Below are 11,788 nucleotides of genomic sequence, written 5' to 3'. Positions count from 1 at the left end.
CAACACCATCTCTCCTTTCAGGGAACGCAGCCAAATTTCTATATCATATTCGATAAAGATTTCAATGCATTATGTTTGGGGTCTTGGAATACAATTCGTCAGCGCTCCAGGGTCGAGCTAGTCTAGCAAAGATGACCTGCCTTCGCAGAGGACAACATAAGTAGGGGACCTCTCAACTATTATACGAACTTGAATTTCTTTCATGAGGGTACGTCGTCTTGTTCATTAAATTATATTTGAAGAGCGTGGAACCGTCTTATCCCTTTGGTATACACAATGAAAGCATGACATTCTGTTGACTTGGTTATAGCCTTCAGATGTTTCGACTGTCAGCTATATCCTCCACGAGCATTTTTTCTCAGCTGCTGTTGAATAAAGCCTCAACAGCATCTCATCGTCAACTGGCAGTTGGTCGAATTCTGTATCCTGGAATAGAAGATGTAGATACCTTGACTACTGGTACTGCCACTACGAACAGCGCTATTCCCCCAGCAAAGCTGCCATTGCACTTCTCCTCTCATCATCACTTCCGTGACCACGTCCGTCATACACCTTATAATCTCTATATCCTCCACGCAGCGTATCATCCGAATGATATCCAACCTCAGAATTCGACTCGCTATCCTCGTCATAATATGTTTTCTCCCTCCCCTTCCCCTTGATCTTCTTCACCTCATCAAGCGGCTTCTCATGATGTTTCCAATACCTCCTCTTATCACGCGGAATATCAATATGTTGTTTCAAAATATAAAGATCCGACACATTCCTATTCCGCGGCACCTTCGCCGCAACAATAGTCTGGAACCCCAACTCCCCTGTCTCAGGCCTCGTAGACCACAGAAAAATCTTCATAAACCAATACCCCCAAACCTTCTCGCCCCCATACTCATCCCACTCCGTCCCCAGTCTCTTATACCCAAAAGACACCTCCGTTTTATGCAGCGGCAACTGATACAACAGAATCTGCTCCAGCCGATCCTGTGGCTCTCCGTCGTTGTGCGTGGATATACAACGTGCTTTTGTCGCGCCATCGCGACGAGGCTCGTAGAGTCCCATGTCGAATTGCTGGTCATTGCAGTGTACGATGGCTTCGCCCCATGGTTCGCCTTGACGCATATACGCGTCGTGCTCTGCGTAGCTGCAGTCGAGAGGGATGAGCGGCCTGACGTGGATCTCGCGGTCGTGAGATGGTTTGAAGACTTGGACGTGTGGATCGCTGCGCGCTGAAGCTGAAGATGAGATTAAGGGGCGCGTGTAGAGAATTAGGTAGGTGCCGTGGATGTCTCGCATGTTCTGTGAGGGTGTTAGTGGGTTACTTCAATGGTTCTGGGGGAGTGTACTTCTATGTTATCCATATCGAAATAATAGCAATCTCCCATGAAATTCGCATACTTCGCCGCTGATTGCTGGACTGTGAGATTTGGGACTTGTTCTTGTTCTCCTCGTGGGATACTGAGTTGAGCCCATTCTGGAATCTCTCCTGGCATTCGCTCTGGCTTTCTACGACGCGGTTTGTTGCCATTTTTCTTTGCCTGGTTCTCACGATCAGACTCTTCTGGCACTTTTCCAAGAGTTTCCGTGTCGACTGGCTTGAAGGTATGCTTAAATCTACTGGTTCTTCGATGATATGGAAGGATAGTGCGAGTTGGTAGATCGATGGTGGGCGATTTTGCTCCTGAGGACGCCATCTTGATTGTAGCAAGAATGCTGTGTTGCAAGTATGGTGTATTTGATACTGATACTGTTTTGTATTTGTTTATGTTATTTAGGGCAGCCGGTTTCGCTTTGTGGTATTCACGAATTTGTCCTTAGCGAGTTGTGATATAGTATTCACCTTTGTTGATTTAGTAAAGCGAGTTGATAGGGAAACGGGCCACGTCATAAGAGCTTTCATGGTTAAATGAGCTTTTGATTCGAGACAATGATAGCAATATTATGCTTTCAACAGTTTATCCACATAAAGCAAAGAATTTTGTTGAAGATCTTGTCATGGACCGATAAATCTTCACCTTCTCTATCATCGCTTGTCTTCGCTATTTAAACCTACAAGATTTGGCTTTTAAGGGGAGGAGGCTGCATGAGTTGGTTTAATTACCAGCAGAACTGGTATATTGGATGTTGTTGAGGTAAATCAATACATGAAATCAATCCTGTGATTCTCTGTGTATTTTCTGGACTGTGGTTTGTCTGTAGTGCAATGAACTTTGAATGTGACAAAGTCTGTTAGTAGATTTCATTGACTCCATTGTTTTCGGTGGCAAGCCTGATAGTCTCTTAGGAAATATTCAGTCTGATTCAGAATATAAATATGCTGTGAGAAGTCGCTGCATTCTGAAGAGATTTAACTTCGTCTAAATTTGGAAGATCTTGCAGATGTAACACTAATGAAAGATGGACTTGATTGTCAATTTTTATATGTTTCAAGATGGTAATTGGATTTTTGGTTAATTGTGAGACAAGTATTTGATGTTGATAAATGGCCCGAGACTAAGTGTATGGATATCGTTGATTTGCTGAAACATTACAATGAAAGCAAATCAGCGTCCTTCTCCACCCCCCTCTAACCACCACTCACAGTCATATCACCTCCCCATCCAGCCCCCATCAACAACAAGCACATGTCCACTAACATACGCACTCCCTTTCCCCGCCAAGAAAACCACACTCCCCTTAAAATCCTCCGGCGTCCCCCATCTCCCAGCAGGGATCCTCTCACTAATACTCCTCAGTCTCTCCGGGTTATTCAACAACGCAGTATTCATCTCCGTCTCAATATAACCGGGCGCAATTGCATTCACAATAATCCCCTTACTCGTCCATTCGTTTGCCAGACTTTTCGTTAATTGTGCGACGGCGCCTTTGGAAGCTGCGTAGGCGGGAACGGTGAGTCCGCCTTGGAAGGAGAGGAGGGATGCGAAGTTGATTATCGAGCCGCGACGGCCGGTGACGGGGGAGGGTTCGAGGGAGAGCATGTGTGCGCCGATGTCGCGGCAGAGTGTGAATACGGTTGTTAAGTTTACTTGGAGGACCTGGGGGGAGTTAATTTTGATTTCATGTAGGAGTTAAATTGAGGTACCTCGTTCCAATCCTCGTCCGGAAACTGTGCGCTAGGATGCCGTTTTTGAATTCCCGCGCAATTTACAAGAATATTGATTTTATGTCCATCTTCCAGAATCTTTGGTGTAAGTGCCTTGACCTCTACCTGTGAGGATAGGTCTGCGGTGTATATTGTTGCTTTTCGTCCTGTTGCCTCTATGGATTTTGCTGTGGAATCTTGACTGCGATCGCGCTGGAAAAGACATTAGTATTCTGCTTTCTCGAGTTGAATCCTGGGAAGGACTACACCTGTATCAAGATTATATCTGCACCGCTTTCCGCGAGTGCTATTGCTGCTGCTTGGCCGATTCCCCGGGTTCCGCCTGTTACTACGGCTGTTTGACCTTCCAGCGAGAAGAATTGGGATATGGGAGTTGCCATTTTCAATAGATATGAAGTTCCAGCTTCAAGATTATTATTTTCGGGTTTGTGGGAGGTTGCTAAGGTCATCTATGACATCCTACATCACGCGTGGAGGTTGAATGATGGAGGGGGGAAGGTGGGGGATGCGGGGCTGGTGGGGTGACAAGATCCGTCAGACGCCGACGACACATCGATGATTGCATTTATCCAGATGATTTTGCAAACTAGATTCTTATATTTATTGCTTCTAAACTAAGTTATGTACTATTGATACTCCGTATCTCAGTATATGTTGATCTTATTAAGAGAAATACAGGTTGTGAACACTCTGACGCCTTCCTCTTTCTTCCCAGAGCAGACAGGCGACCAGGACAGCTAGTGCTTGTAACTGTCCTTTTCTCGTTCTCTTGATTCGCGCTTATTCTCTTCTCCTCCTGCTTGTTATTATTGTCATTATTCTTTTCTGCTAATCGTGCTGAAGTAATAAGCTTCTTCAGGATAATGACCATGAACTTTTTTCCATTTTGGAGAGAACATCTTCTCTTGACGCTTCATATCTCGCCAGTCGTTATTGCGCTATCCAGACTCCCGCTTCTAGTTTTCCTTGTTTGGCTCGTAATCTCTTGACGTTCATTATTCTCCACATATGATTGTTGTTGTTGTTGTTGTTGTTGTGATGATTGTTATTTACAAGGCGCCTGCTTCCGAATTGTCCATATAGGGTTTCAGAGATCGCCAGTTCGATGCATATATTCTTCATGGTTACCATTCCTATTCTTTGGTAAAGATGATTGCATGAACAATGAACGTGCAGAAACAGGAGTAGGTTGTCAGGATTCATGAGCTTGAGCCAATTCGATGCATATACTCCTTGATGCATATAATCCTCGATGCATATGCTGCTGGATGTATATAACCCTCGATACCACCGTGAGGGTTACTGGGAAGATCGTAATTGATTGCGTGTACAACGTTGGCGATGTCCGATAATTATGCAGCAACAGGAGTGGCAGAGATTAATTACGCACTTGGCCATCCGGAACGAATGGATGGAGTCCTTACGCTCTCTCTGAGTGCGTTCGGAGAGGATCGAGGTACATGGCATGTTGAGGTTGAAGAGATGGTCGCCAACTCCATAGATAACGCGCCTGGTATTGACAAAGATTATGGTACGTGCTGGAGGTAATGATCTCAAAAGATCGATAAAGACCTTTTCATTTGAGACCTCTCGACATAAACGATGTCTTGTTTTCTCTTTAAATCCAAACTCCTCCATTTATTATTGTTGTCATTATTATTGTTGTAGTCATCCAGGAGCGACTTCTGAATTGTCCATGTTTGGATCTTCTTATTTTGGAATTTAAACTTCTCCGGTTGTTATTATTTAGACGCCCCTTCGTATGATGTTGTTGCTTTCGACACCCCTTCGTATGATGTTGTTGCTTTCGACGCCCCTTCGTATGATGTTGTTGCTTTCGATGTGTGGATTGCTTCTTTCTGTACTGTCCTTGTCTGGATTTCCTACGCAAAACCGCGATAGGTCCTCCACGCTTTTATGTGAGGACCTGCAGCTGTTGACTTCTGGTCTTCACCAATAATGCTTGGAAGATCCGCTTCGACGTTATGGTTCTGGTTGGCATAATCTTGATGTTTCGTCTTTAGTAGGTATTCGATTCGTACATTTGCTAAGCAAGGTATTTTTTATACCTTGAGGAGATAATTTACTCCCTGTCTAAAGTTAGCATATATTTTTGAAACTTTGCTAAGGCGGCTTCGAGACACTTACTGTTTAACAAGTCCAGATAATTCTGGCGTTCAGACGGCCAAGCTCCAACCACAAAATAGGTGATTCAATTGATGATCGTAAAACCACCATGGAGAGATATTTCTAGCCAGAAACCGGGTGGAGAAGATCATTCCCCATTGTCGGAGATCCATTCAGAGTGATTCAGGGTACCTTCAACGAACAGATTACTTGTCATAAAGTAACCCAGATAGCAAATGTTAGCCATTAATTGCCGAGCATGGTTGTGTAAAGAGAATCTTAGTGTCAACACTAAGAGATCATCGAGATTCGATGGTAGTTTGTATAAGCTCCTGAAGCGTTGCCTCTCCTGGTAGATCGACACCCCTATTGGTAATTCAGCTACTTGGGCCTGCTTGAAGACGTGCGGGGTCATATCCCACTCCTTGAGGGAACCGGATAACTCGCTGTTGTCCTTGAGGGCCAGATTCGGGTCCAGGGCTAAAGACTCTAGGTGGCTAACCGCCACTTTCCCCTTTTACTTATTAGGTGTGTTAGCTGTGGTATAGCCGCAGAGTTTCCAATTATGCGAAGACGGACAGCAGGCGATATTCAAGCAACTGCTTACAATTACAGCGCGATGGTGAAGTCTATGCCTTCCTGCTAATTAGGAAGGTCCGCTTCTGGTTGATGGCCATACTGCATGGCGTTGAACAAATTGAACAAAGCCGCAACCCTTTCCTGGAGGAATCTTGACATAAGTGATCTCGCCAAAACCTTGGAAGAAACATCCTAGCTCATCCTCTGTAACATAGCTAGAAAACCGCCACAGCCCGCCAACATAGTAGTGTTGTTAGGGTCTGTGAACTGGTTCATGGGTTGGGGAGCTCCATAATAAATCCAGACCTTCAAGTGATCTCGCAAAAACCTTGGAAGAAAGCTCGTAGCTCGTCCTCAGTAACATATCCAGAGACCCCACCCACAATACAGTGGTGTTGTTGGGTCCGTGGATGGAGAATAGAAATCTCCAGAAGAACAAAAGGGTAAAAGTCCTCCTAATTTTGATTTTCAGTGTGAATACAAACCACGAAAGCGCACCCACCGCGATCGGAGACTGATTATAAGAGGCTCGATTACCCATCAGTGGGGCCCAATAAATTTGAGAGAATTATTGCGCGTAGAAGGAAGCTTACAATACTACCACAAAGTATTTATGAAATGGTAGGCCTCCTCCTCCCCCTCGTCGTCAGTCTGCTCGGTAGCTTCATTGTGAAAACCGTCATTGTTAACAGACAGAATGGCTTGTTTGTTTGTTGTTCAACGAAAACAGAATCGAAGGTTGAGGATCGAAAGTTGAGGATCGAGATGCTATGCTTGAAGGATACTAGAAGGATCATACCCATCGATCCTTTCGTCCCTCGAAATTTGAGGCTAGAGGTGCTGGAAAAGAGAGGTCGTTTGCTTTCAGCTTCTCAAACAGTTTCTTGCAGTGGGGGCGTTTGGTCGCTTGGAGGAGGAGGTGGAGGAGGTGGTGGCGGGGCTGAACCAGAGAATTGTTGCAAGAGTGCACTTATACCGGCACTGCGTGATCCAATCCATGAAAAATCTCAAGATGTGTGGTTCGTAAGGTGTGACAGTAGTCAACGGAGGTCAGGAGGAGGTGCAGCTGGATAACCACCCCCGCTGTAACCGGGAGCAGCATAACCACCATACCCTCCAGCATTCGCAGCTGGATAACCTGAACTATTCTGTTGCCATGCTGGTGCAGCACCTCCTGGTGCTGGAGGCATATTTGATCGAAAGCACAAAATAAGTTGTAGTATTGAAGCGTAAGGTGCGGCATAGAGGAGAGATGCACAGCAGAAGTGAAATCAACCTAAAAATTAGATCAGCAAAAGATCGAGAGCTTAAGTTCGCCATTTAGAAGAAGTTTTCCGCGGTGTGGTGAAATAGAAATACTTTACATACCTCTGGAACGTCACCCAGGAGTGAAGCTACTACAGCCAGCAGCCACCGTCTATTGCGACTTTTGAAGGCACGACCAAGAGCTCAAATATCTCAAGATCTTACTCCTCTTAGAGGAGTACGATTTTGAAATTATGTCTTCAAGATTTATTCAGTATCCTCAAAAGTTGCTAGTTATTTCGCAGTGTATTAAATGAGTTGAGTTGAGTGGTTTTCGTCCCAGGAACAATACTGTAATGGTTGGAAGTTGCCATAATGCTATGCTTTATTCAGTATCCTCTTTAGATGCTTAATTCTTTTGTAGCGTATTAGTGAGTTGAGTTGAGTTGAGTTGAGTTGAGTAGGTCCAATTCCAAGAACAATACTGCAAGGGTTGGAAGTTCCCACACCGATGTGCTGGAGGCATGCCCATGGATGGGTATTGCGGGGATGGTGCAGTTGAGGGGTTGAAGGGTTCGGGTTGAAGAACTTAATTGTAATGGTTGAAAGTTACCATAAGGATGCGCTGGAGGCATGCTTATGGACTGGTATTAAGGTAGTGTTGAAGAGAGGTGGTAAAGCGGTTTAAAGAACTTAATTGTATGGATTAAAGTTACCATACGGATGCGCTGGAGATACCCATAGACTGGTATTGAGGTGGAGGAGGAGTAGGACGATATGAGGTGCCTGCCGGACCAGGATTGTTTTGGGAACGTCCCCAAGATAGACAAATACGAGGGTTACCACTTGGATAACCCTGTATTCGGTTGGTCGCCAGCTAGGTTTTAAGTTCAGTATCCTCAAATTGTTTTCGCTTTCGAATGTACCAATAATAGTGGTACATTCTTAATAAGCAGAAGGGGGGACTTTCCAATTGGATATCCTTGCATTTGGTTGATCGCCATCTCAGCTGTTATGAGGAAAGCCAAGAGACTTGCTGCGATGTGCCCAGCATAAATTATCTCAGAGGCAAGCCACACAGGCCATATCGAGAGATATGCGAGCCCAGCGGGAGCAGGAGCTTGGGGGACGACGGAGGCCAACCCCAGATGGGCGGCAGCACCTGCAATCCCCCTGGGGGACGACGGAGGCCGAGCATATCCCGCTCGTGTTCGTTCTCTATCTCTTAATAATTTTAAGAGATAGATATGGCCTGGTAAATTGATAAGAGTTGACTCTGGGTTCTAAACCCATGCGGGTAAATATGCGCTACTTCAATTTTTGAAGTTAGTAGTGAGGTTAAGAGGATAGGTTTATATATTATACCATCCTCAAATGTCAAAAGACTCAAAGATCTCAAAACCATACTCTTCTCTCTCAGCCAAACTGGTACCGCGATTATATTGGGATCGGCGACGGTGTTGCTCGTCTCTCAAGTGTTGACCTCTACACCAATTTGTTTCAGTATACCATGACCTGGAAGTTCTCGCGGTTGTATGGGTTGTATAGATTATCCTGGGGCTGAGAAGTGGTGGGGAGAGGAGCGTTATTCTGGCGAGCAAGACTCGTAAGTGCTGCCAAAATAGAGGCATCCTTATTAGAGAGATTCTTATTAGAGGCTACAGGTTGAGCGGAGGGATCAGACGTCCCCAATGCCTGTTGCAGATGTTCCGGCGGACTGCCAGGAGGTGTTGTTGAGGCTATTCAGAAAATAAAACATTAGATACCAAACGAAGATACAACGGGGAAGAGGTCAGGCTGTCTTACTTTGTCGAGGAGCGCTGCTTCCACCTGCTAGGGGGAGAAATATGAGGTGCAATTATTAGGTTGCGCGATGTTTACCGTCTGCTGGCTTGTGCTAGCTGACGTCTTGCGACATCACCATGCGTAGGAATAGGACCTTTGCATAGGACTTAATTGGGTAATACGGTGCTGTAAATAGTAGAGTAGCCTTGCTCTGTAATCTCGCGACACGGGCGTTTCGCAATGACTCAGATAACTCTGAACGAATGATGTCTATATCTCAATTCAACCCGAAAGTCGTCCTGAAGTATAGTCACAGTCGTTCTAGGAAGGGTTTTGTGTTGAAATAATGGGAACTATGTGTTGAGTGTGCTCTTGCTGTTGCAGCGTTGCTGCTGGTGGTTGCTGGGTTGGGCATTTCCATTGTAATCTCGCGACACGGCGGCTCTTCAGATAACTCTGAACAAATGATGTCTATATTTCAATTCAGCCCAAGAGCCGTCCTGAAGTATAGTCACAATCGTGAAAGGAAAGCTGAACCGTCCCCTAGAATTAGGGGAAGTAGGGCCGTTCCTTTCGGGCCCTGGGTAGACTATATCTTGGGCCTAGACAGTGTCTAGGCCAACTGCCGTCTAGTCGTTGAACTGCGTCCGTGTGCCGCTGGGAAATGCAAATTGAACGTTGATATTAGGAGAAGTAGGCGTAAAAATAAAATGCCTCGCTTAAGCAGGCGGTTGCTGGCTTGGGCATTTCCATTGTAATCTCGCCACATGGGCGGTTGCTGCCTTCAGAGGAAAAGACATGGTGCAGAATCAACAGAAAAGTGACAGCGCCTCATGAAGAGGTATTTGTGCTAAGTTGTATCTTTATGGTCCCATTCCAGGATGTCTTTGCAAGTGGTCCACCAGCAGTGAAAAGATAGCAAACTCATCGAACTCCGGACCCCCTCCTCCTAGGAAAGCGCGGGGAAGATTTGGCTGCTGGGCTCTTGATGTTTCATTACCATCTCTAGCTGATAGGGAGGGACGTGATGTGGTCACCTCAGTGGTGCGGTTGATTGTGCTCTGCTGTAGCCTTGAACTGCCATTGTCACTTCGCATAGCTGAAGCTCGAAGCGATTCAACATCCTCGATGGGAGGAGTGGTGGCCAACGAGGATGATCCTAATCCTCTCTTACGTCGAAGAAATGTAACGTGACTTGACGCTGTCGCCTCAGGGGCACGAGGGACGTTGCTCAGTCGCTGAGGACTTGAGAGCCGATTGCCAACTGGAGTGGCTAGAGCAGGCAGCGACGATGATAATTCAGCGGTGCGGTGGATGGCACTGGATTGCGGCGCTCTTGAGCTCATGTTGTTACTCGTGGTAGCTGCAGATATGCGCGTCGCGGTTGTTTCTCGCATTTCGAAATGAGAACCACAGAGAGGAGCGTGAGGTTGCCTGTGAGGCGGCCAGGAAGTGAGACATGCTTTCCCGTCAATAAGGGTATGATTTGAACTTTGGTGCCTCTGCTTATCAGATGATGATGATGCGCTTCCTGCTAGGTTCCTACCAGAAGATCCCCAGGGAAGGTAGTGGAGGTTGATAGTATCATAAGCTATCCCAGAGACACGCCCAGGAAAGACATCACCAGATTCAAGGCCAATATGGGTTCTGTTGACGGCATTGTGGGCTATGTTGTGCTGACTCCTGTGAGGTGGGTCACCGATGTTTGTGCGTTTGGAGGGATATTGTCTGGCCCATTCCTCAATGAGGGGTTCGAACTCACGAAACCTTCTCAATACTTTAGTGAATGATAGATCGCCTGAATCTGTCATTTCATTTAGGGAAGTTCCAGGAAGTGACACGTCAAATATTGGAGCTGGGCTCGATATGTGCTGGTGTTGGGTTTCCCTTTTTTGCTGAAGTCCTTCAGGCAACGACTTGCGCTTGTAAGCATTTACCGCTGGTAAGGACGGCATGGCAAGGCCACTTGACCAACAGCTGGATGCTTTACTGTAAACGCATTCAGAACGGCTAGTTCGCGGGTGAGATCTTGCCCTGGGGCAAAAACCTGTTGTTGGGTGGCTCAGGGGCCGTGATGCAGCTAAGCAAGTCGAGTAATATGGGATTGTTGATGGGTTTACCTCGCTAAATGAGCCCAGATATCCAAACATCTCGTCGTATCCAGTCAATGGTACTAGAGGAAGACTAACGTGAGCTAGTGATGTTGATGTGTCCAAGGCGCGTTGGCGAAGTTCGTTGTTATTTTGTTGTATAACATCCAACTGAGAACTTCGAGCAATGGGAGCTTTGTTGGAGGGATCTGTTCGATCTTTAGTTAGATGGAAGCCTAAAATAAATTATCTGTCAAACAAATTTGGCGGAAACTCACTTTTATCGACGTCGCCGCCGTCACTCGCTACCCCTTTTCTAGATCGTTGGAGATCCTTCAGGTTATTTGTCGCATCGTCACTTGACTTTACATGTGTTGTATGTTCCGATGAAGATCTGTTTCGTGTTGGGCTGATTTGACTCAAAGAGGGAGTAATGTTTAATTTTCTGGGAGGTGAAGAATCTGCGACACCAGTCGCGGAACTGGACGCTTCTCGTTCTTGGCAAAGACTGCTATTGCTGGTATCATTGCTCGTTGCGTCGGAAGACATCTTCGTTGTTGGTGCGAATTTAGGAAAAAAGACTTGGTTGCTTGGAAGTTGAGGATTGTGCGTGCGGAGAAGATGAGGGAGTGGTTTTCGCTTCACCGAGCGGGTTGCCTCCGAATCACTTCGAAACCCTACATTGTAAGCGACCCCGGTCCGAAAATAGGACTGATAGTAAACATGGCGGACTGTTCTTGAAATGTTATCTATCCTACGCTAGCGTAATACAAGCTGTTTTCTTGAACAACCTTCTGTTTCTTTGTGGAGAACAGTTGAGTCCAATCTGGGCATTCCACTCGAAGTCAAATTAAGAATCATAGAA

At 45.9% G+C, this 11,788-nt stretch overlaps 4 protein-coding genes across 4 annotated transcripts; 1 reads left to right on the top strand and 3 right to left on the bottom strand.

The window, feature by feature from the left end:
- Positions 1–480: 480 nt before the first annotated feature.
- GLAREA_00298 (uncharacterized protein) lies at positions 481–1,688 on the bottom strand (the record flags this gene model as incomplete). Its single annotated transcript, XM_008085058.1, has 2 exons — positions 481–1,293; positions 1,341–1,688. The coding sequence occupies 2 exons, from the start codon at positions 1,686–1,688 to the stop codon at positions 481–483; spliced, it is 1,161 nt and encodes a 386-aa protein (XP_008083249.1).
- An 894-nt stretch (positions 1,689–2,582) lies between these two features.
- Positions 2,583–3,477, bottom strand: GLAREA_00297 (NAD(P)-binding Rossmann-fold containing protein; the record flags this gene model as incomplete). The annotated part of the gene is made up of 3 exons (XM_008085057.1): positions 2,583–3,029; positions 3,077–3,289; positions 3,346–3,477. 3 exons carry the CDS (start codon positions 3,475–3,477, stop codon positions 2,583–2,585), a joined length of 792 nt encoding a protein of 263 aa, XP_008083248.1.
- A 961-nt stretch (positions 3,478–4,438) lies between these two features.
- GLAREA_00296 (uncharacterized protein) lies at positions 4,439–4,645 on the top strand (the record flags this gene model as incomplete). Its single annotated transcript, XM_008085056.1, has 1 exon — positions 4,439–4,645. The coding sequence occupies one exon, from the start codon at positions 4,439–4,441 to the stop codon at positions 4,643–4,645; it is 207 nt and encodes a 68-aa protein (XP_008083247.1).
- A 5,051-nt stretch (positions 4,646–9,696) lies between these two features.
- Positions 9,697–11,472, bottom strand: GLAREA_00295 (uncharacterized protein; the record flags this gene model as incomplete). The annotated part of the gene is made up of 2 exons (XM_008085055.1): positions 9,697–11,132; positions 11,202–11,472. The coding sequence occupies 2 exons, from the start codon at positions 11,470–11,472 to the stop codon at positions 9,697–9,699; spliced, it is 1,707 nt and encodes a 568-aa protein (XP_008083246.1).
- Between the last annotated feature and the right edge of the window lie 316 nt (positions 11,473–11,788).

Source organism: Glarea lozoyensis (assembly GCF_000409485.1).
Source record: "Glarea lozoyensis ATCC 20868 chromosome Unknown GLAREA3, whole genome shotgun sequence".
NCBI lineage: Eukaryota > Fungi > Ascomycota > Leotiomycetes > Helotiales > Helotiaceae > Glarea > Glarea lozoyensis.
Note: the sequence above shows the minus strand (reverse complement) of the source record. Positions and strands in the feature narration are given on the sequence as shown.